The sequence below is a fragment of the Malus sylvestris genome, chromosome 14 (assembly GCF_916048215.2).
Source record: "Malus sylvestris chromosome 14, drMalSylv7.2, whole genome shotgun sequence".
NCBI lineage: Eukaryota > Viridiplantae > Streptophyta > Magnoliopsida > Rosales > Rosaceae > Malus > Malus sylvestris.
The window spans coordinates 2,991,851-3,015,009 of record NC_062273.1 but is presented as its reverse complement, the minus strand read 5'-3'; the positions used below and the strand labels follow the sequence as shown (position 1 = coordinate 3,015,009).

General features: G+C 37.5%; 2 protein-coding genes and 1 pseudogene across 2 annotated transcripts in view; 1 reads left to right on the top strand and 2 right to left on the bottom strand.

Moving 5' to 3' along the window:
- Positions 1-3,658, bottom strand: part of LOC126600410 (uncharacterized) — a 51,025-nt gene extending 47,367 nt beyond the window's left edge. The window contains exon 1 of the mRNA XM_050266987.1: positions 3,637-3,658. The gene's annotated coding sequence lies outside the window, so the exon portion shown is untranslated. The remainder of the gene's footprint in view (positions 1-3,636) is intronic.
- A 7,006-nt stretch (positions 3,659-10,664) lies between these two features.
- On the bottom strand, positions 10,665-15,880 carry LOC126600406 (uncharacterized). The gene is made up of 3 exons (XM_050266985.1): positions 13,614-15,880; positions 13,218-13,526; positions 10,665-11,241 (listed from the first exon to the last, which is right to left on the bottom strand). The coding sequence occupies exons 1-3, from the start codon at positions 15,878-15,880 to the stop codon at positions 10,665-10,667; spliced, it is 3,153 nt and encodes a 1,050-aa protein (XP_050122942.1).
- Positions 15,881-19,513: 3,633 nt separating this feature from the next.
- LOC126600912 (IAA-amino acid hydrolase ILR1-like) lies at positions 19,514-23,159 on the top strand (annotated as a pseudogene).

The window sequence follows — 23,159 nt, the reverse complement described above, 5'->3', positions numbered from 1 at the left end:
TTCATACATAAACATCATACATTCCAACACATTTATACAAAAACATCAAACATTCCAACACATCCATAAATAAGCCAACTGTGCTTCGAAATGGTTTAACATACTTTATGTCTTCGACACTTGCTACAATGTGCCTCGACACCTTGCCCTTATTCTCACTAACCAGGTGATGAAATGTGAAGAAAGAATTCATCTTCATGCCACCAACCAGGTGATGAAATGTACAACCCGTACTCTCCTTCATTTGGCAACTTGCCACTCATGCCACCAACCAGGTGAAGAAGGAACTCATCTTCATGTCACCAACCAGGTGAAAAAAATGTACAACCCATACTCTCCTTCATGCCACCAACCAGGTGATGAAATGTACAACCCGTACTCTAATATCATTTGGCAACTTGCCACTCATGCCACCAACCAGGTGAAGAAGGAACTCATCTTCGTGCCACCAACCAGGTGATGAAATGTATAACCCGTACTCTAATATCATTTGGCAACTTGCCACTCATGCCACCAACCAAGTGAAGAAGGAACTCATCTTTATGCCACCAACCAGGTGATGAAATGTACAACCCGTACTCTCCTTCATGTCACCAACCAAGTGATGAAATGTATAACCCGTACTCTAATATCATTTGGCAACTTGCCACTCATGCCACCAACCAAGTGAAGAAGGAACTCATCTTCATACCACCAACCAGGTGATGAAAGCAACTCACCATTCATTCCACCAACTAGAAGACGAGTGGTACAACTTGTACATGTGAACTCCTAACATTCACAAATAATAAAAAAACCCTCATGTTTTACAACTCAACTAGGGGAGCACTTATGCCCAACAAGAGTTATAATCACCAACAAAATCTTATTGCAAGCCAACAACAACTTCAGTGCATGGTATATGAAGATCAAGCTATTCAGCCCTCTTGCATTTGCTTCAGACATTTCTCTTTTGTAACAATGCAAACACTACAAGGTGTGGCTTGCATCATAATCTCTTGCTCAATAGTGTGGAAGCAAAATTTGTATATGTTGTCATCAAAGGAGTTCAACCACAATTCTCAAAAGCTTCACACACTCTTGATCAAGAAAGTGTGAAGCAAAACCAATCTATGGTGCCAACAAGAGCTTCATCAATGGAGGGCAACCACAATTCTCAAAAGCTTCACACACTCCTGATCAAGACAGTGTGAAGCAAAACCAATTTATGGTGCTAACAAAAGCTTCATCAAAGAAGTTCAACCACAATTCTCAAAAGCTTCACACTATCTTGATCAAGATAGTGTGAAGCAAAAGCAATTCATGGTACCCAACAAAGTTTCACCACAAAAGCTTCACCAAAAAAAGCTTCATCAATGGAAGACAACTACAAATTCTCAAAAGCTTCACACTATCTTGATCAAGATAGTGTGAAGTAAAATCAATTCATGGTACCCAACAAAAGCTTCAACCACAAAGCTTCAACTCCAAAGCTTCACCTACAAAAGCTTCAACACATAAGCTTCACCCACAAAAGCTTCACCTACAGAAGCTTGACCCACAAAAGCTTCACCTACAAAAGCTTAACCCACAAAAGCTTCACCCACAAAAGCTTCACCCACAAAATCTTGACCCACAAAAGCTTCACTTACAAAAGTTTCACCCACAAAACTTGACCCACAAAAGCTTCACCCACAAAAGCTTAACCCATAAAAGCTTCACCCACAAAAGTTTCACCCACAAAAGCTTCACCCACAAAAGCTTCACCTACAAAAACTTCACCCACAAAAGCTTGACCCATAAAAGCTTGACCCATAAAAGCTTCACCCACAAAAGCTTCACACACTCTTGATCAAGATAGTGTGAAGCAAAATCAATTCATAGTACCCAACAAAGCTTCAACCTCAAAACTTCACCTACAAAGCTACAACACCAAAGCTTTACCTACAAAGCTTAAAATATATACATACATACATATATATATATATATATATATATATATATATATATATATATATATATATATATATATTCGAAAATTCGAAAATTCGAAAATTCAGAAATTTGAAAATTCGAAAAAAAAATAATAATTTTTTGCTTAGGCCTCCTCTTCTTTGGGCCTAACAACTTTCATAACACATATATACGAAGGAGGAGTTTTGGGCTACTACTTAGAAAGGAAAACGGTGAAGTTTTGTTACCTTAGAAGTTTGGCTACTAGCAAGACACCTCCTTCGTCAACTCCCTCGACCAAAGACTTAGGGGACTCTTACCATATGCTACTGCACCTTGATACTCGGAAGTCTCACGACAACTCAGTGACTTGGATTTTTCAAGTCTCCAACCGAGAAGTTTTCCTCACTCGGGAAATTAAGAGAACATTACCTCAACCTACATGCTTCACTCACAAAACTTCAAAATACAAGCTTCAACAAAAGAAAAAAAAATTCAAAGAACTTAGTGAAGAAGACTTTGGTGTATTTAACACAATACGTTGAGATGAATCAAAGCTTATTTATTGATATCTCCGATAAGTTACAAATATGTACACATACATGAGTCAAAATAAACAAACAAGATGGAGCCTTCACAAAGGTTGCTTAGGAGAAGTCTCAGCAGTCGGCAGAGCCCCAGAAAGAGAAGGCACCAGAGGGTAATCATTCGGAGCCTCAGTACTGGACAGAACCCCAGAAGGATGAGGCATCGGAGGTTGATCATTTGGAACTTCATTACGCGGTACAGCCCTAGAAAACGAAGGCAATAAATGCCTTTGGAACAAACCCACAAATCTCTGATGATCAAGTAAAATCTGACCATCAGATTCCTGCATCTAGTTAAGCTTCATCTTCATGTTTGTGGCATAGTCATGTGCGAGCCTGTGCAACTATTTATTCTCATGCTTAAGCCCTCTAATCTCCTGTTTGAGACTTATCACTTAGCCGCCAATGATTCAACTTGGCGGGTTCGAGCAAATAGGCGTTGGGCCATATTAGACACAGAACCTGCACATTGAACACTGAAAGCCATGGAATCCTTAACATCCAACTCATCAGATAGTTTGGAAAGTAGTCTGTTATCTTTGGGAGTGAGAAGGTTCTTGGCCACCACCGCAGCGGTCATATCATTCTTCATCACGGGGTCTCCAACGGTAAAAGGACCATTAGGGGATAAGAAGGATGGGCACCATATGTTGTCTTGAGAAGACATAGCTGCCTCTTCACCAAAGTTCAAGTCAAAACGACGGTCGGATGGGCCAGACATTTTCAGAAATTATGAAGGAGAAATGAGGTCCAATAAATCTCTGAAGTAAGGGGAAAATTCCTCCAAGCAATAATTCTCTCAATGTACTTCTTGCACACAATTGATGCACTTATAAAAGAAAGGGCAACATGGTCGTTAGTTCAAAAATCGAAGAGGCACCACTCTCTGGATTCCGAAGAGGCACCACTTTCCACACGCAACATCAGCTCCTCGAGTACCATAAATAACTTTGCCAAAGATCTCTGACAAAGTTTAGGCACATAAATTTTGAAGGTCCAGCTACCCTACTATTACCCACAAGGGTAAAGGAACATCACAACTGCTTGATAATTGGAAATTCCTTATGTGTGTAACCTCTGTGCTCCGTGGCAAGGCAGACTGGCAAAAATGCCCAACCTTTACTCACATTCGAGAAAACATTCCCAACAAGATTGCTTGCTCAAAACTCGAAGATGCACCGTTCTCCGAATCTCGAGAGCCAGACTCCCAACAGGATTACTTACTCAAAAATTGAAGAGGCACCGCTCTCCGAATCTCGAGAGCTAGATTCCCAACAAGATTACTTGCTCAAAAATCGAAGAGGCACCGCCCCCCGAATCTCGAGAGCCAGACTCCCAATAGGATTACTTTCTCAAAAATCGAAGAGACACCGCTCTCCGAATCTCGAAAGCCAAACTCCCAACATGATTACTTGCTCAAAAATCGAAGAGGCACCGCCCTCCGAATCTCGAGAGCCAGACTCCCAACAGGATTACTTTCACAAAAATCGAAGAGGCATCATTCTTCGAATCTCGAGAGCCTGGTCCCCAACAGGATTGCTTGTTCGAAAACCGAAGAGGCACTGCTCTCCGAACTTCAAAAGCCAGATTTCCTTGGATAAAGCTTGTCTGCAATCTTCACATGCAACATCAGCTTTCCAGATACCACATACCATTTTTTCAAAGTACTCTAACAAAGTTAAAACACATGAAGCTTCCAGCTCCCACTCCATTGCTATAACCAAGAAGGGTAAAGGAATATCATTACTACTTGTTGATAGGGAGACTCCTATATATGTCGACCTTCATCCTCCACGGACAGGCAGACTTGCAAAAATGCTCAACCCTTCATCATATCTAAGAGGGCACTCTCAACGAAGCCTCTCAAAATACTCAGCTTTCTTCCCTACAATAATACCTATGCAAACCAGCCACACCAGAGTAAGAGTATCTCATATCATCAGAGTTAAAAGCAAGAGTATCCCATATCATGCTTTTTCGCTGTCTTTTCTTTTGCCCTTGTTCTTACCTGCAATACAAGGAGAAAAAGAGCAATCAGTCATCACTTGGAATCAAGCTTCCAGTTAGGAACTGACTGCCTAGAACCTCTTGCCTGATTACTTACCTGGCATTGCTCTCGAGTACTCATCTTCAACATCTTATGCTTCCAGACAAGATACCGCATCTGCATGAGGAACAGATAGGGCAAGTGAGAAGGATATAAGGAAGCATGTGGAGACAAGCGTAACAGAACACGTGCCAATACATCCATTACTTTGTCAACAGCAAAAGTATATCATATCATCAAGGTCGAACATACTCTAGATTTGATGGACTTGTTTTGACCCTCAAATTCTTGAGTCGGCCTTATACTCTGGAGGAAACCAAAAAACCCTTCAGCCCAGTTCAAGAATAAGCCTGTGGAAAGTTACTTCTTCAAAAGCAAAAGTATCTCATATAATCTTTTCTCATTTTTCTTCTCTTTATCCTTCATGCTGCCTGCAAGATAGGGAGAATGAGAACAATCAGCCGAAACTCGAAATCAAACTTCTGATCTTGGACTGATTGCTTAGAGCTCTGATTACTTGCCTTGTCTGTCACCTCTTTCGGTAGATCTCCTAGCTCGGCGACTTGGGGGACTCCTATTACATGGTTTGTATCGCGCTTGACCAAGCTTGAAACTATAAGTAAGCTTGAAGTGAAATTGATACATTACCTTGTAAATCTCCACCGGTTAAAGATACCACCCCTGGATGGAGGAAGAGTACTTCCAGAAAAGATGCCACATCTACCTATGAGACAGATAAGGCAAGTGAAGACGATACCACACTTCGGTACTTAGAAGTTTCGTGATATATTAGCCTTCGTCTCCAACCGAGGGCCAAAGGGCCAGATGACTCGTTTTAGCCCTGTCACAAAAAACCGTCTCCAACCGAGGGCCAAAGGGCCATAGGGCCAAACATAATTTATTATTTAAAAACTACAATTTAAATTCAAATCTAACGGCTAAGTGACGTCAACATGATGCCAGCTAGCCGTTGGTAGTTGACATCATGCTGACGTCAGCTAGCCGTTGGATTTGAATTTTTTTTTGCTATAAATAGGGTGGATATTAGGCTATAATTCACACAACTTTAAATTCAATCTATTTCAATTCAATCTCTTGTAATTCAATCTCTTGCAATTCAATCTCTTTCAATTCAAGTTTGCAATGAATTCCAACTTCGGATCTTCATCCAATTCCAATTGGGGGTCCTCATCCAATTCCAAATTGGAAGCAAAATGGGCGCAAATGAGACGAGAAGATTAGGAGTCTGATGAAGAAGTTCAAGTAAGGCGTAACAAACAAAACTTGGCAGCAACCATGGTTGCGGCCATGGTGTGTCAGCCAACTGAGGAACAACCTCAATGGGATGGCTCTGTTACTGGTCGCTCTTACAAACCACGAAACAGAGCGATGACGCATGCCAATCTGATGAACAACCACTTCAACCCCAACTCGGTGTACACAGAAGAGGATTTCAGATGTCGCTTCCGGATAAGGCGTCATATCTTCGAGCGTTTACTTTGTGATGTCCAGCAGGTCAATCCATACTTTCGACAGAAGCGGGACAGAGCAGGCCGCCCTGGTTTCTCACCTCATCAGAAGGTTACTGTTGCACTCCGAATGATGGCATATGGCTCCTCAGCTGATTTGATGGATGAAACCCATGGTATGTCTGAGTCTACATGCCTTAATACTCTTGAAGAATTTTGTAACACAATTGTTCAGGTTTACAAAGACGAGTACCTCCGAGAGCCAAATCAAGAAGATCTGAATCGGCTCCTTCACAAAGCTGAAGATCGTGGGTTTCTGGGCATGATAGGGTCATTAGACTGCATGCATTGGGATTGGAAGAACTGTCCCACTGGATGGCAAGGAGGCCTGTCCCACTGGATGGCAAGGAGGCTTTAGCGGAAGGTCGAGAAAGCCAACTGTTGTGTTAAAGGCAGTTGCCTCATATGACACATGGATCTGGCATGCTTTCTTTGGAGTCCCTGGATCCCAAAATGACATTACAGTTCTTGGGCGTTCACCCCTCTTCAATAACTTGACGGAAGGTAAAGCACCTCAACTTGACTACTACATCAATGACCGTGAATACAATATGGGGTATTACTTGGCAGATGGCATCTACCCAAAGTGGGCGACACTTGTCCAAGCAATTCCAAACCCTAGGAATGATGCAGAAAAGTTGTTTACCTTACACCAAGAGGCATACCGGAAAGATGTTGAGAGAGCTTTCGGTATTCTACAAGCACGGTGGAAGATTATCAGCGAACCGGCAAGAGGGTGGAGTTGAGAAAATTTGAACTCCATCATGATGTCTTGCATCATATTACACAATATGATAGTGGAGGATGAGCGAGATGGGTATATTGATACACTACTACAATACAGGCTATCACCGGCGAAGCAAATACCGACAATAAACCTAATTTCTGTCGGAAATTTGGTAAAAATCCGACATAAAACAATGTAATGTCGCATTTCAATAGCGACACTAATGCTTGCGTCACAAAACGCCTTCAGTGTTGGTTTCATTGCTTAATCCGCCACTATACAACGTCGGTTTAAAGCGACACTGACATTAGCGTCGCTTTAAACCGACGTACAATTGAACATTAATTATAATATATTCATAACATTGCGTCGGTTCTAACCGACATTCCCATAAAATTATAGAAATAAAATATACCTAAACCGACGTTATATAACCATTAAATAAATAAAATATTCAAATTTTACAATTTAATTATAATATATAGCAACTCTGCTGTCGGATCTAATCGACATTGTCTTACAATTAAATAAATAAAATATACTAAACCGACGTTAGATAACAATTAAATAAAAAAATATTCAAAGTGAGCAATTTAATTATAATATATATAAACCATACCATTGGTTCTAACCAACACTGTAATAAAATTAAATAATTAAAATATTCCTAAACCGACGTAAGAAAACCATTACATAAATAAAATATTCAAACTAGTAACGGTCTGAACCGACACTAGCCTTGTTAATATTTTTCAAAAAACGTAAATCGGCATCATTTTCAATTAATTGGTACTAAAAAAAATTGTATCCACCTTAATAAATTTTTTCAAGTTCTGACCAAAACAAACATTAATAAAAAAAATTAACAAGACATATAGTGCCAAAATATACAAATATTATACATCAAACGTTCCACATAATAAACAAAAATTCATCCGTCACAACAAACACTAAATCCGACATTACAAACGTAACATACAAAAACAAAAATATAGAACAAATGTGTCATATTTATCCGCCAAGAAAGCGAACCAAATAAACTACTCAACCGAGCCTGAGACTGAATGTGGCCCTGATCTTTCTCCTCCTTGAGACCCTCCTCCTTGAGATCCCCCATCTGCTCCTAAATACCTTGTGAAGTCCACATCAAATCCACCACCAGCAAGCATTCCAGAAAACCCCCCAACTGGAACTTCAGGACAAAATACAGCAGGAGCAGCCATCTCAGGTCGATATACTGGGGTTTGATAATGCGAAGGCTGCTGCATGTATGACATGGGCGTAGGCATCGGATACATAGGATATGAAGGGGGTTGCTGATTATGGCCAGCATACGGATATGCAGGGGGAGGCTGACTATGGCCCGACTGTTGAGGAGGCTGACCCTGGCCTGACTGTTGAGGAGGCTGACCCTGGCCTGACTGTTGGGTTCCCGGGCTATACGGTGGTTGAGGCTGAAATTTTTGGAGAAACATAGTAAGCAACTAATTACTATGTTCATACTTGCCCTCTAGGTCCGAAAGCCGTTTATTAGCATTTTCTTCCCTCATTCTCAACATATTATTTTTAGTCATCAACAATGCCATTGCACTATTAGATGACCTCCTGGAGGAATTTGATGTAGAAGATGAAGAAGATGCATAGGACACCATATCAGGAGTCACCCCATGACCATACCCTCTGACTCTGTTATGAGTCTCAGGACCCATTGTATCAACATAAACACGGGTCCTAAGTTCTTCATTATCCTCTTGGCCCGACTCAATCAAATTTTGCAAATTGCCCTCCATGGTTGCCTTGCATTACAATTAAAAAAAAAAATCAAACTATAGTAAAACAGAAAAATAAGTTATACATATTAAAAATTAATAACAAAAGATAAACACGAAAAAATCAACGAAAACATCAATTACCGTTGTACGCTCCGACGTTTCATCAATCCAACTTTTATCCTTTCGTGTATGACATTCACGGAAAAAGGTTACTGGATCTGCCTCTTTCCCATGCTTGTTCCGCTTTATGAAAAATAAAGTTTCATACAAGCAATTTTAAGCACCTCATACTAAAAATAAAATTTATAACTATGTATTATTTAAAATTAATAACATATCTTTAAAGTGAACAATCCTTACAAATTCTTGCCATTTTCTTGCAAAAGATTTTGTCCCAGTAGTATGGTTCATTGTTTTCTTTTTCCGATTAATCTTATTTTTCTCAGCAACCTCCTGACAAAAAAGGGGACTTTTTTATGCAGATTTAAAGTTAAAACGAAATAAATCATATAACAATTACCCTAGTTTTTTCCTGATTCCAGTGTGCCACCAATGCAGCCCAATCTGCAGAATTCACTTCAGGAGGAGGGTGGCTGCGCTCCTCTTCTGCTCTTTTAGAATAATGCTCTTTTTTTTAACTTATTTCTATATTCCTTATGTGCATGCTCAGCAATCTTAAGCGTCATATGACGAATTATAGGCATTTTCACAATATCAGCATCATCAAAAAAAATATTTCCCTGCATTCATAAAAAAATAATCAAGCCAACCAATCACTATTAAATTTATCGGTTTTGTTCTTCTATTTTCAAGGAAAAAAAAATTATATATATACCTTTATTCTATTCCACAAAACTTCCTTGACTTCTTGCTTAATCTTACACCAATCCTTCTCCAACGGGAAATTTCTGTTGTCTCGTACCTCCGCTGCTACAAGTCTTGAAAATGCATTAGAATTATCACTAATGCATTTTCCGGACGAATCAAACGAACAAAGCTGTTTCGTCCATTTAGGAATTGAGGGTCCCCGCCTCCGTTGAGATGTTCCTTATTATAACATAAAGCAAGCAATTAAAAACACACAAACAAATGTAGCTTTTCAGTTTAAACATAATACTAGTATAAACACAAAACAAAACTGAAATTATAATAATTCCAAAACGAACCAGCCTCGAACTCCTCTTCCATATGAAGTTCCTCAGAACGTTGTTCTTGACAAGAATTATCCATAGCAAATTTTAGTGGAATGAATATGGCTGAAATGAGGGAAAGAGAAATGGGAGAAGGGGAGGAAGTAAACGAGAGAGAGAAATGAAAGAGAGAAATGGAAGCACGGAAAAATGGGAAAGAAGGGGCTCAAATATGGATACAAGTTCAGCGTCGAATTATGAAGATATTACGTCGGTCCAAACCGACACTATCATTGACAAACTGATACTTTTATACATTGCGTCGAAATATTTACACATTGCGTCGGTTCAAACCGACGCAATTCCTGACATGCACCAGCTACACCTAGCCTGACATAGGTTTACTTAAAAGCCTGACAGGCTTTTGACTAAACGCAAGTGGCGTCGAAATGGGAGAGCTTTGCGTCGGAATAGGGTGAGATTGCGTCGGTTTAAACCGACGTTACACTGACACATTGACTGTCGTATCAGTGGCCTCGGAAATGCAAAGATTGCGTCGGAATAAGATATCTTTGCGTCGGATTAGTAAGGGATTGCGTCAGTTCAAACTGACGCAAACTATGACATGACTGACATAAGTTTTCCACACCATTTCCCCGTGCAAAAAAACCGGGAAAATTCCCGCCCACAATATTTAAACTAAACCGACGCAGATTACATATGCCGTCGGCTAAAAACGACAGTAAGCAAGAAAAAAAAAAAAAAAAACGTTTAACCCTTCGTTAAAAAATAAATTGTTATGTTATCTTATATAATATTTTAACATAAAAAACAACTTATAAATAATATTTAATAAAAAACAGAAATATAATTTACAATAAAATATCATCAAACACTAATTGAAACATGGTCTAATTAAAACAAAAAATAATTGATATACTTATTCCCTGTCATCATCCGTTAGCTCGTCGTCGGCATTGACTTGATTAAAGAGCTCGGTAGGCAACGGTAATGATTCAAGAAAAGGAGTCTCTTCCACGCCAACCCTTGTATGGAAATTTTCATTATCAAGAATTCGATCATCCAAGTTAGGTATGGCATAATCGTCAACTGCATCACTATCCTCCAATACGTCAAACAAATCCCTCGGCTGGGTTCGAACAACTACGTGCCAATCTTTTTCAATTGTGTCCTCTACGTAAAATGCTTGTAATGCTTGTGATGCTAATATGAAAGGATCCTCTTTAAATCCCAATTGATTGAAATTCACCATAGTAAATCCATATTGATCGGTTTTCATTCCTCGTGGGCTTTCACTATTAACCCATTCACACTTAAATAACATCACAGCTCGACCCCTATCTCCTGCCTCAGTAGGACCACAATATTTAACTTCGAACATCTCTACAACTCTGCCATAACAATTCACTTGCCCAAGTGCTCCAGGAACATTTGCAGGTACAAAGACACCACAATTTTGATTCTTATGCTTGTCATCCACAGATTTTATACGAAATCTAAAACCATGAACAATGTGACTTTTGTATCTACTCACAACCCTACTTGGATAATTAGCTAGCCAATACAAGTCTTGAGATATCAACGTGTCATTAGCTTGACATCTTGAATTCATCTGTAATAAGTATGAAGATAAAAATTGCCATAATAACCAAGGAAGAAAATATCGGTAATATCGGAAATATCGGTAGTCCGAAAACACGGAAATATTGATGGAAATATCGGTAAAATATCGATATCGATAAAAATTACATAGAAACCACGGAAATTGTAAGAAAAACTTGGAAATTTTTAATGAAACTTTGTAAGATGTTTATTTAGTCAATTATCTATTAGTTTATCACAAAAAATTGGAAGGAAATGCATTGCATGATGGATTTAACTGATTTAAGTTGATTATATAGCGAGCTGGCAAACATTGTGAGTGTAGAAAATATGTAGTAATTAATGAAAGAAGTTTAAACACACTATAATCATTTATATATAATTAATTAGTACAATATTTGGAGGTTTTATTTAGGATATTAAAAAAAAAAGGGAAGTGAATAAAATGATGAAGAATAATGTGCCGAATTTGACACTTTAAATTTCTTACACATAAGAATAAGACTAAACTTTAATTTGGATGCCGATTATGTTTTTTCAAGTTTATATAAAGTAAAAGAATTGAATTTTGGAAGCCAGGAGTGTGTCAATTGAATTTTGGCCGGCGTGCAAGGTATCAATCTCTTCGTCTCGTCGAGTAGTACAACTTTCCTTTTTGTTTCACTCAATTTCGTTGAGTATTGAAAAAGTTATACTCATTTGAATCTTACCCAGTTTCAGGCGACCTCAGTGGCTTTCGAGGCAATTTCCGGCCACACCACAATGAGTCAGACGTCGTGTAAGGTATCATTCTCTTTGTCTCTTCGAGAGATACAACTTTCCTTTTCGTTTCACTCAATTTCGTTGCGTATTGAAAAAGTTATACTCATTTGAATCTTACCCAATTTCCGGCGACCTCAGTGGCTTTCGAGGCAATTTCCGGCCAAACCACGGCGATTTGGCCAGCGTGCAAGGTATCAATCTCTTAGTCTCGTCGAGTAGTACAACTTTCCTTTTTGTTTCACTCAATTTCGTTGAGTATTAAAAAAGTTATACTCATTTGAATCTTACCCAGTTTCCGGCGATCTCAGTGACTTTCGAGGAATTTTCCGGCCAAACCACGACGATTCAGACGTCGTGTGAGGTACCATTCTCTTCGTCTCTTCGAGGGCTACAACGTTCGTTTTTGTCTTGCTTGATTTCGTTGAGTTTTGACAAAGTTATGGCCGTTTAAAGTGGGTGTAAATTTTCGGCCGAAATTCTGATTTTCTTCCTTGGTTGAGTGACTGAGTCCCACATCGCCCAGCGAGGGCAGTGAGCAAGCCAAAAACGCCTATAAAAGGCACATTCACATCCTGAGAAAGCTTGTCTTCATGTCTTGGTTGGCCTTTGGGCTTTGATCAAGTGTAGTATGTGTTGAGATTTCTCAACATATTAAGTATTTTTGAATATTTTATTGCGATATTATCGATAATTTTAAAAATATTGCGATATTATCGATATTATCGATAATATCGTGATATTTTGACGAAAATTATTTGGATAGTTAAAAAAATATCGGACCTTTAAAAAAACGATAATATCGGCGAAATATCGCCGATATTATCGATTTTTTCTTCCTTGATAATAACTATAAACACGTTATAATTAAAATGCAAAACAATAAATAAATAATGTGATTGTTATATCAACTCACATGTTGCTTGAACCATTCTGGAAATACTTTCTTGCTTAGCTCCTTAATTTGTCGCATAGTTAACCTTTCTCGACGATGTTTAGTTTTCAAGAATTCCTCATGTTGCCTAGACAATTATGTCCAAATTTAGATAATTAATTTTTCAAAGTTAAGAAAACCAATAAAACATTAAGATGTATGATTAAACGTTCTTACCTTCGAAACGGGCTAACTTCATCACAATTATTTAGAATGTATTTATGGCACTGATCAAGAACATTTAGATCGAGCTCCACATTTTCTCCTGAACCCATATAACATCCTTTCGAGTCAAAAATTGATAACCCACCAGATACTCCACGTCCAATACCATCTTCATTTCGGCCTCTACGGGTACGACGAGACTCAACATCTCTAAGATACATGGAACAGAAGGACAAGCACTCATCCACCAAATATGCTTCAGCAATAGAACCTTCAGGACGACCCTTATTACGAACATAGCGCTTCAGTGTTTGCAAATACCTATAATTATAAAACGAAATACAAATCATTATAATTATTAATTAAAGTTACTATAATTGTAAAAATTTATAAAAATTTATTTATTACCGTTCAATTGGATACATCCATCTATATGGAACAGGCCCTGCAAGAGCTGCTTCATCTGCCAAATGAACTGGGAGGTGCATCATTATATCAAAAAATGCAGGAGGGAATATTTTTTCAAGTTGACATAATGTCAAGGCAATTCTTGAATTCAGTTGCTTGAATCCTTCTTCAGTCTCCTTCTTACTACACAACTGTCTGAAAATTGCACTCAACTCTAATAATACCATAGTAACAGCTTTTGGCAAAACTGGGCGTATTGCAAGCGGGAGTAACTGTTGCATTAAAACATGGCAATCGTGACTTTTCAACCCATGTATTTTTCGTTCATTCACGTGTACACATCGTGACAAATTTGATGAATATCCATCGGGGACCCGAATAGTAGACAACACTTTGCAAAACGCAGTTTTTTCTTCTCTGTTCAACGTGAACAATGCTGGAGGTCGAAATGTTATGTTTCCTTCTCTACGTGGGTGTTGACTACGTCTTATGTTCAAGAATTCAAGATCTGCACGTGCTGCCAATCCATCTTTAGACTTTTCTATATCTAGCAATGTTCCCACCACACTGTCACATATATTCTTCTCGATATGCATAACATCAAGATTATGTCTAATCAACAGATGCCTCCAATAAGGTAGTTCATAAAAAATAGATTTCTTCTTCCACTGACTGTTACTACTTGTACTGCTCGAAGTTCTTCTTCTGCGTTGCCCAACTGAAGCATCTTTGTTTGGTTTTCCAAAAGTAAATCTCAATGTAGAAAGTTCTTCGAGACATTGTAAACCAGTCCACTGCCTTGGTGCACTACGATGCTCTCGGCGACCATTAAAAGTTATGGTTTGCCTTCGAAACCTATGATTATCTTCAAGAAAGCGTCGATGCCCCATATAACAAATCTTACGACTTGCCGGCAAGTAAATAGATTCTTTATCATGCATGCAATGTGGACATGCTTTATAGCCATGTGTACTCCATCCTGACAACATTCCATAAGCCGGAAAATCACTTATAGTCCATAAGACAGCAGCCTTCATTGTAAAACTTTGGTTGGAATACGCATCATAAGTAGGAGTGCCCACCTCCCACAACTCATTCAACTCGTCAATCAATGGACGCATGTATACATCAATATCTTTACCAGGACTGCGTGGTCCTGGTATTAACAGAGACAACAATAAATTTGGCTGCTTCATACACATCCAAGGCGGCAAATTGTAAACAGAAAGTACCACAGGCCATGTGCTATGGTCATTCCTCATTTTCCCAAAAGGATTAAATCCATCACTGGCTAACCCCAATCGGACATTTCGAATTTCTGATGCAAAATCCGGATATATATTATCCAAATGCTTCCATGCTGGAGAATCTGAAGGATGTCTCATAAACTCATCCTTAGGACATTCAGTTGCGTGCCACCTCATATGTTCAGCCATATGCTTCGACATAAAAAATCGTTGCAATCTTGGTTTTAAAGGAAAATACCACATAACCTTAGCTGCGATTTTTTTTCTTGAGCTATCATCTGCGTTGGTAATTTTATATCTTGATTTACCACAAACCGAGCACACGGTCAAATCCGAAATATCTTTCCAATAGATCATGCAATCATTGGGACATGCATCAATTTTCACATACGACAGACCCAAGTCATTTATACGTTTTTTTGCCTTGTAACAGGTTTCAGGCAAACAATCCCCTTCAGGCAACATTCTTTTAATTAACTCCAGTAAAGTGGTGAAGATCTCATCTGGCATTCCCGCTAAACACTTAATCTGATACAGTCTTACAACTGCTTCCAATTTCTTAAACTGCTTACAACCTGGCCACAAATCTTGATCTGCCTCTTCAAGCAACCTAAAAAAAGTCTCCACCTCTTCTGGACGCCCTTCCCTAATGGGGGGTTCAGTAGACGGCCCAACACCTTCTTCTGTTAATGGTTGGACAAATACATCATTAAGAAAATCATGCATGCCAATCACCTCATCTCCTGTTTCTTCTTCTCCAATTGCCATATTTTGCTCTCCAATGTTTTGCTCGCCATGATGTCGCCACCAAGCGTTTTTATAATCTTTATCCATATCATACAATATGAGATGTTCAACAATAGTGTTCCTAACAAAAGTGTATCGATTACAACATCTTTTGCAAGGACATCTAAACTTATCAGGTCCAACACCATTTGCAACTGCTTGATCCAAAAACGAATTAATTCCAGCTGTATACGCTTCAAAATTTCGAGGTATCGTCAACCAACTCTTGTCCATGCTTTACCACTTTACGAGGGCAAAATAGTACCTTCACACTAAGATGCCTACAATCTTTCAATCCCTATCATGTAGGCATAATTATTAGAATTTTCAATTTCTATCTTTCAACCCTCGAACTCTATCACAATTGCAATCTTTTAATTTTCAACACCTATTATAGTGAAAACAAATTAAAATAACAACAAAAATTTATCAAAATTATGCTTATCTAATCCATTCTAATAAATACCAACAAAAGTTATCAAAATAACAGCAAAAACAAATTAAAATAACAATTACAGTACAAAACAAATTAATTTAACATAATATATTCTTATATTACTAAATATTATAAGTTTATGTTATATTTAATATTGTTAATTTAACATAAATGCTAATAAATATTATTCATTTCCATTTTCTCATAACAATTCAAGTGACAAAATTAATTAATTCGACTAAATATAAATTAATTTAACAAAAATAATAGAAATTTATCTAAGCACTTAAATTAGAATTTTTAAATAAATAAACTTGTGTTTTATACAATTAAAGAATTTAGTGATAGAAACCTGAATTATGGAAGAATTCCTTCGTCGTTGAATTCTTTACGTAGTCAAGCATCTCAAATAAATTCCCTACAAAAATGAATTGTAAATAAAAATTAAACATAATAGGAGAAAATAAAAATATTAAAAAGCAAAAAACACTTACTGTTGAAGAAGTAACAAACGAAATTTGAAGAACAAATAAGAAAGGTCTAAGTGAAAGAACAAGGGGAGGGTTTGTAAGAGAGGAAGAGCAAACAAGAAAAATGGAAGAGAGGATGAAAGAGAACACGGGAGGGTATATAAAGACCCTCAATCCGTAGCTACAACCGACACTAAGTTTTAAAATATTTTAAAAAACTAAAATCTATGTCGCTCAGAACCGACGCAGGCTTTAAATTATTTAAAAACAATAATTTATGTCGCTTAAAAGCGACACTAATACTTTATGTCGCTAAAAAGCGACGCTATTATTTAAAATTATTAAAATATATGTCGGTTCTAAGCGACGTTAAATGTTTACGTCGGTTTAAAAGCGACGTAGACATTTTATGACGCTAAAAAGCGACAGTAAATCCGACGTCATCTTCATTTAGTGTCGCAACTGTCTTATCCGCCACTATATTAAATTAAACCGACGCCAGCCACTGACACTATAAGGCCCTTTTGTAGTAGTGATAGAGAGTCCGATGATGACCAAGAAGATCCAAATAGGTCAAGAAGGGCTTTAGCAAAAATATATGATGGGCCTAATTTGCCTTTCAATCCAAGAACTGGTAGTATCTCTATAAATGAGTATATGAGGCGCTATAGAATGATACGTTCTCGTGCCACAAATAAGTACCTACAACAGGATCTTGTTGCACATCTTTGGGCCAAAAGAAGCATGGAGTAGGCTTTTAAGTTTTATGTTGTTAAATGTTTTTAAAAATGTTGTTTAAGTTTCATGTTGTTAAATGTTTTTTTATGTTGTATAATTTGTATGTTGGTTAATGTTATTTAATGTTGTTTCATATTGTTTAATGTTGTTTAATGTTACTTAATTTAATTTAATGTTGTATAAACGGCCTAGGAAGTTATAGGGAAAAAATAGAATTGAAAAAAAATATGAAACAAATTTTGTGAAATAGAAGTTAAAGGAAAAAAATTGGAATTTAGAAAAATATGAAACAAATTTTGTAAAATAGAAGTTATATGAAAAAAAATATGAATCAAATTTTGTAAAATAGAAGTTATAGGAAAAAAATAGAATTTAAAAAAAAATTGAAACAAATTTTGTGAAATAAAAGTTATAGGAAAAAAATGGAATTTAAAAAAAAATATGAAACAAATTTTGTAAAATAGAAGTTATAGGAAAAAAATAGAATTTTAAAAAAACTTGAAACAAATTTTGTAAAATAGAATTGAAAAAAATATGAAACAAAATTTGATTCATATGAAAAGGAAAAAAAAAGGGAAAAAAAGAAGTTTAAATTCATTAAAAAAAAAGTTAATACAACGGCTACTAGCCGTTATATTCAATAAAATTCAAACTATTAGTGTCGGTTATAACCGACACTAATAGTAATTAAAAAGAAAAAATTTGCTTTTGAATAACTATTACTGTCTGTTATAACCGACAGTATTAAAAAATTCTTCTTTAATGCTGTCGGTTATAACCGACAGCAATAGGAAAACATTATAAAAAAAAATAGCCAGCCCGGGGCTGGTTGGCTGGCCGAAAGCAGCCAGCCCTCCAGCCCTTTCTGATCCCGTGGGGCCCTCCCAGATTTTAGAGCCCTCTGGCCTAGCCCTCGGTTGGAGACGATTTTAGGGCTATTTTCGGCCCTCTGGACCCTTCGGTTAGAGATGGCCTTAGGGGAGCACTGTTTGTACCATACTTGACCAATCCCGAAATTACTGAGCACCGGTCAACATTATACCGTCAAGGACCCAGAAGAGTTTCCCTCCAACCAGGAGGCCAATCACAACGCGACACGTGTCGGCAGCAGAAGCCAATCATAGCGCGACATGTGTCAACATCAGAAGCCAATCACAACACGACACGTGTCAATGTCATAATGAAACTAGAAACTCTCTTCTATAAATAGAGATCATTCTCTCACAATATTTCCTAATATCATTTGTACTAAATCATTCACTAGTACTCACTAAAGTTGAGCTTGAACCTATGTACTTGTGTAAACTCTTCACAATTAATGAGAACTCCTTTACTCCGTGGACGTAGCCAATCTGGGTGAACCACATACATCTTGTGTTTGCTTCCCTGTCTCTATCTATTTACATACTTATCCACACTAGTGACCGGATCAATCTAGCGAAGGTCACAAACTTAACATTTTCTGTTGTACCAAAGTCCTCACTAATTTTGTGCATCAACATGATGTATATCTTTTTACAGTGAATAACTCATGTTGGAACTTGAAATGTTTATATCCATTAAATCATTCATGAGAAATTATTTCCGCAGTTCTTTTTCCTCTCATGCATGATTTCTTCAATTTTTTTGTTGGTTTTTTATAGTCACTGGATTGAATAAATCAAATGAGAATCAAAAAATAAAAACAAAGAAAATAGTGCCTCACTAGTAAGCGAAAGTGCATAAATCGTGCTGCATCCATCATTCATAATTGTATGAAAGATGTACTCATAATGTTGTGTTTGGCAAGGTGAACTAACATATGTTCATCTGGTGGTTAAGGGTTAATAAAGGCAAGTAATGGATTGCGTTTGTGGTTAATATCTTATTTCATTTTTTTCGTTCCGAGATCAAACTCTCTCCCTCTCCTTACTTTTTAGTATAATTTATAATAAAAATATTACTTGTTGTAATAAAAAAAACTATTCTATCTATTAGAGAAAGTCTCTGGTTCAAATCTTAAGAGAAATAGTTAAACTGAAAAAATGACATAAGGATAAATAAATGAATTGGAGTTGGAGGAGCAAACATAATATAGGCATGTTGATTAAAGTTTCGTTGATTACAACGATTTGAGCACAGTTTTAAATTATCTTATTAATAAATTAGCGTTAATATATTGTGTGTATGTATATTATCTTCTTAAAAGTGTGATGTGAGGTGATGTGATGAACAAATAACAATAAATAAATTTGCAGGCCAAATACAGAAATTCACGACAAAAAACTTATCCCTTTCTGCTGCTCTCTGAAGTGATTCACTTTCAAATTTCCCCAAAAAAATACTTTCATCCGACTATGGTGGCATTGATGCTTTTGTGCTTATTACTGCAAACTATTTTGGGCCAATCTTGGGCTTCGGAAACCAGTGAGACAGAGCTCGAGTTGCTGACTCGGGAGCTATTGGCATCGGCGAAGGAGGCCGAGTTCTTTGAGTGGAGGAGGGGAGTGAGGAGGAGAATCCACCAGTACCCAGAGATTGGGTTCTAGGAGCACAGGACGAGTCAACTCATCAGGACGGAGCTCGACACGCTAGGAATTGAGTACACGTGGCCTGTTGCCAAGACTGGTGTGGTGGCTCCAAACCAGTGTTTGCTCTCATGGCTGACATGGACGCCCTCCCTCTTCAGGTCCTCTCTTTCTTTTTCCTTTGTTTTTAATCGAATGAGTTGAACTTGTCATCTCCTCGGTTAAAAGTACAAAACAAACTAATTAACTGCATGTTTACTAATCCGTACTCGAAATCAAAGTGAAAGTACGAGTGAGTTCTATATAATATGAGGAATTCAACTCGACGAATTTGGGGCATGTTTAATTACTTGACAGAAGTCTTGAGAATGACAAATTGTTGATCGGTACCAGATAGATGGATCAAGTATCCGTCAGAGTAGTATCTTGGTCTAATAATACAATATCCCGTCACAGTGTTTATCTTACACCGCATGATTTCGTAGGGATGAGACAGTCCACAAGGTTGGACTTGGACCCCATAATTTTCCCCATTCGTTAGGTACTCTGTAGTAGGGGTGGGTTCGGTTTAAATCGGTTCGGTTTTTTGCCAAAACCGAAACCAAACCGAAATTTCGGTTCGGTTCATTTTTTTTTCGGTTTTTTTCGGTTCGGTTTTTTTTTGTTCGGTTTTTTCTGGTTCGGTTTCGGTTCGGTTTCGGTTTTTTGTTTTTTTTTGTTTTTCAAAAAATGAAAAACATTGAAATTTTAAATTTTAACATATCCAACACAATCATAACATAAGCATTCTAACTAGAATTAAAGACAATGAAAATAAACATTTAAAGTTGAACTAAAATCATCAATCAAGTCTTCCAAAGTCCAAACTAACAATCTCACAACACAAAAATCGTACAAATGACTTAGAAAAGTTAAATTGTATGATGTTGTTCAAAGATTAGGGTTGTTTGCTTGTAACTGCATGTTGACAACTTGATTAGTAAAAGTAATACGTGGGTGGATTTATTTAGTGTGTGTTGAATTCTTTTCCATCACAAATTACCCAAATAATCTACCCGAAATAAATGTTTATGGATTATGTTACATGTTATATGAAAGTAGATTTGGAAAAGAAAGCTGGGGCAGAAGTAGACAGTGCTATGGAGATGGATGTAGGTACTTCAGGAGGAGGTTTGGTTCCAGAACCTTATATGGGGGAGAAATAATAGGTTAGGGTTTAGAGTTTTTATAGGCATTTTTTTAATATTTTGAGCTTAAAGTTTGGCAACACACTGAATTTAGCACATTTTAACTTACAAATTGGGTTTAGAAAATAATACCCAAAACAAATAATTAAATAAAAAAAATTAATTTAATTAATTCGGTTCGGTTCGGTTTGATTCGGTTTCTAGATCACTAAAACTAAACCGAACCAAAAGAATTCGGTTCGGTTCGGTTTTTTCAATTCGGTTCAGTTTTTTCGTTCGGTTCGGTTTGGTTTTCGGTTTTTTTCGGTTTTCGATTTTTTGAACCCACCCCTACTCTGTAGTATGTACTTAATCATCACATGTGGCCCTTCTTTAATTCCTTGTGTGTTCGTAAACACAAGACAAATGCCAGAGTGACACTCTTAACTTAATATCCGTTTCTGGCATGTAAACATGCCTTAAACTGTTTGGGGAGGTGACATTTTGATTGTAAGTTCTACCAGACCAAATGATCATCGGCTATTATGGAACTTTGTTATTCACCAGAAAATGGTAAACTGGGTAAGTGTTCTATTTTTGGTCACTGATGATCAAAATGTACCCATTGAATTTTGAAGGAACAAGTAGAGTGGGAGTTCAAGAGCAAGATAGATGGCAAAATGCACGCATGTGGTCACGATTCTCATGTTGCAATGTTGCTTGGCGCAGCCAAGTTACTCCAAAGTAAAAGAGACATTCTAAAGGTATATATATTCACTTGTCGTACATTTGTCATATATCATTGATAACTTGATATGCAGTTGAACTATGTAACATACCAGATGTTAATTCGGCAAACCCAAATTGTAATTGATGTCTTTTGAACTTTAAACGGAACTGTGAAGCTGGTTTTTCAGCCTGGAGAAGAGGTTTATGCCGGAGCTTACCATATGTTACAACATGGCATTCTTAACGACATTGATGCCACTTTCTTTATACATGTTATGCCATCACTACCAACGGGTGTCATTGCTTCACGGCCAGGTCCAATGCTAGCCGGTTCTGGCCTTTTTTCAGCAACAATCAAAGGAAAAGGTGGGCATGCAGCTGCTCCACATAAGAATAAGGACTCGATTCTTGCAGCAGCATCAGCTGTTGTGGCTCTTCAGCAGATTGTTTCAAGAGAGACAAATCCTCTTGAGGCCGGGGTAATTTTTCTCCTCCCCCTTTTTTTTTCAGGAAAAAAAAAATTGGAATAAGTTTGATAGATATAAATTTTCTTTCAAATTGCAATAATCGCAGATTGTTAGATATGAATAGTGTATCAATTTGCATGTTGAATCAGTTCCGTTATGTAGGTGGTGACCGTTGGGTACTTAAAGGGAGGTGAAGCAGGAAATGTGATCCCTGAGTCTGTGAACTTTGGGGGAACTTTCAGGAGCTTGACAATGGAAGGACTCAGCCATATCCAAGAAAGGATCAAAGAGGTAAAATTGCTAAAATTCTACAATGCACCGGTGTATGAGATTCTATGCTTCAGCGGATGGTTGGATTTGGTATACTTGACTAAAAACATTCCAATCTAGCTGTTCATTAAATCGGTGTATCACATATTGTAGGACTCGGTAAATTTGGTCATTTTACCAAATTGAGTGAATTGCTTGTATAGCTTCTCTTACAGTATGTTCCACTTGCAGGTCATAGAACTGCAATCAGCCGTGCATCAATGTGAGGGCACGGTGGACTTTATGGAGGAAACACCGCTGCCTTATCCAGTGATGATTAACAATGAAGCATTGTATGAGCACGCAAAGAAGGTTGGTGAGGCCCTACTCGGGGTTTCAGCTTATGGAGGATTTCAGCTTCTACTCGCATAAGTTTGCGGCTGCAATTTTCTTTCTCGGGATAAAGAATGAAAGTCTAAAATCGGACCAGCCATTGCACTCGCCTCTATTTGTCATCGACGAACAGGCTTCTTCTGTAGGAGCTGCTCTCAATGCTGCTGTTGCAATATCTTACTTGGATACCCATGATGTTGGGAACTTATTAAAAAGTTGAAATGCTTTCCCTACAAAGTTCTGCAATGTAAATTATTGGATTTGCAGAAACAATAAGAACTCGAGTATGCCAGAAGAATTACATTGAACTAAGACTCAGTGTACATTGATTGCTAATGGAATTGCACCTCACCCTCAA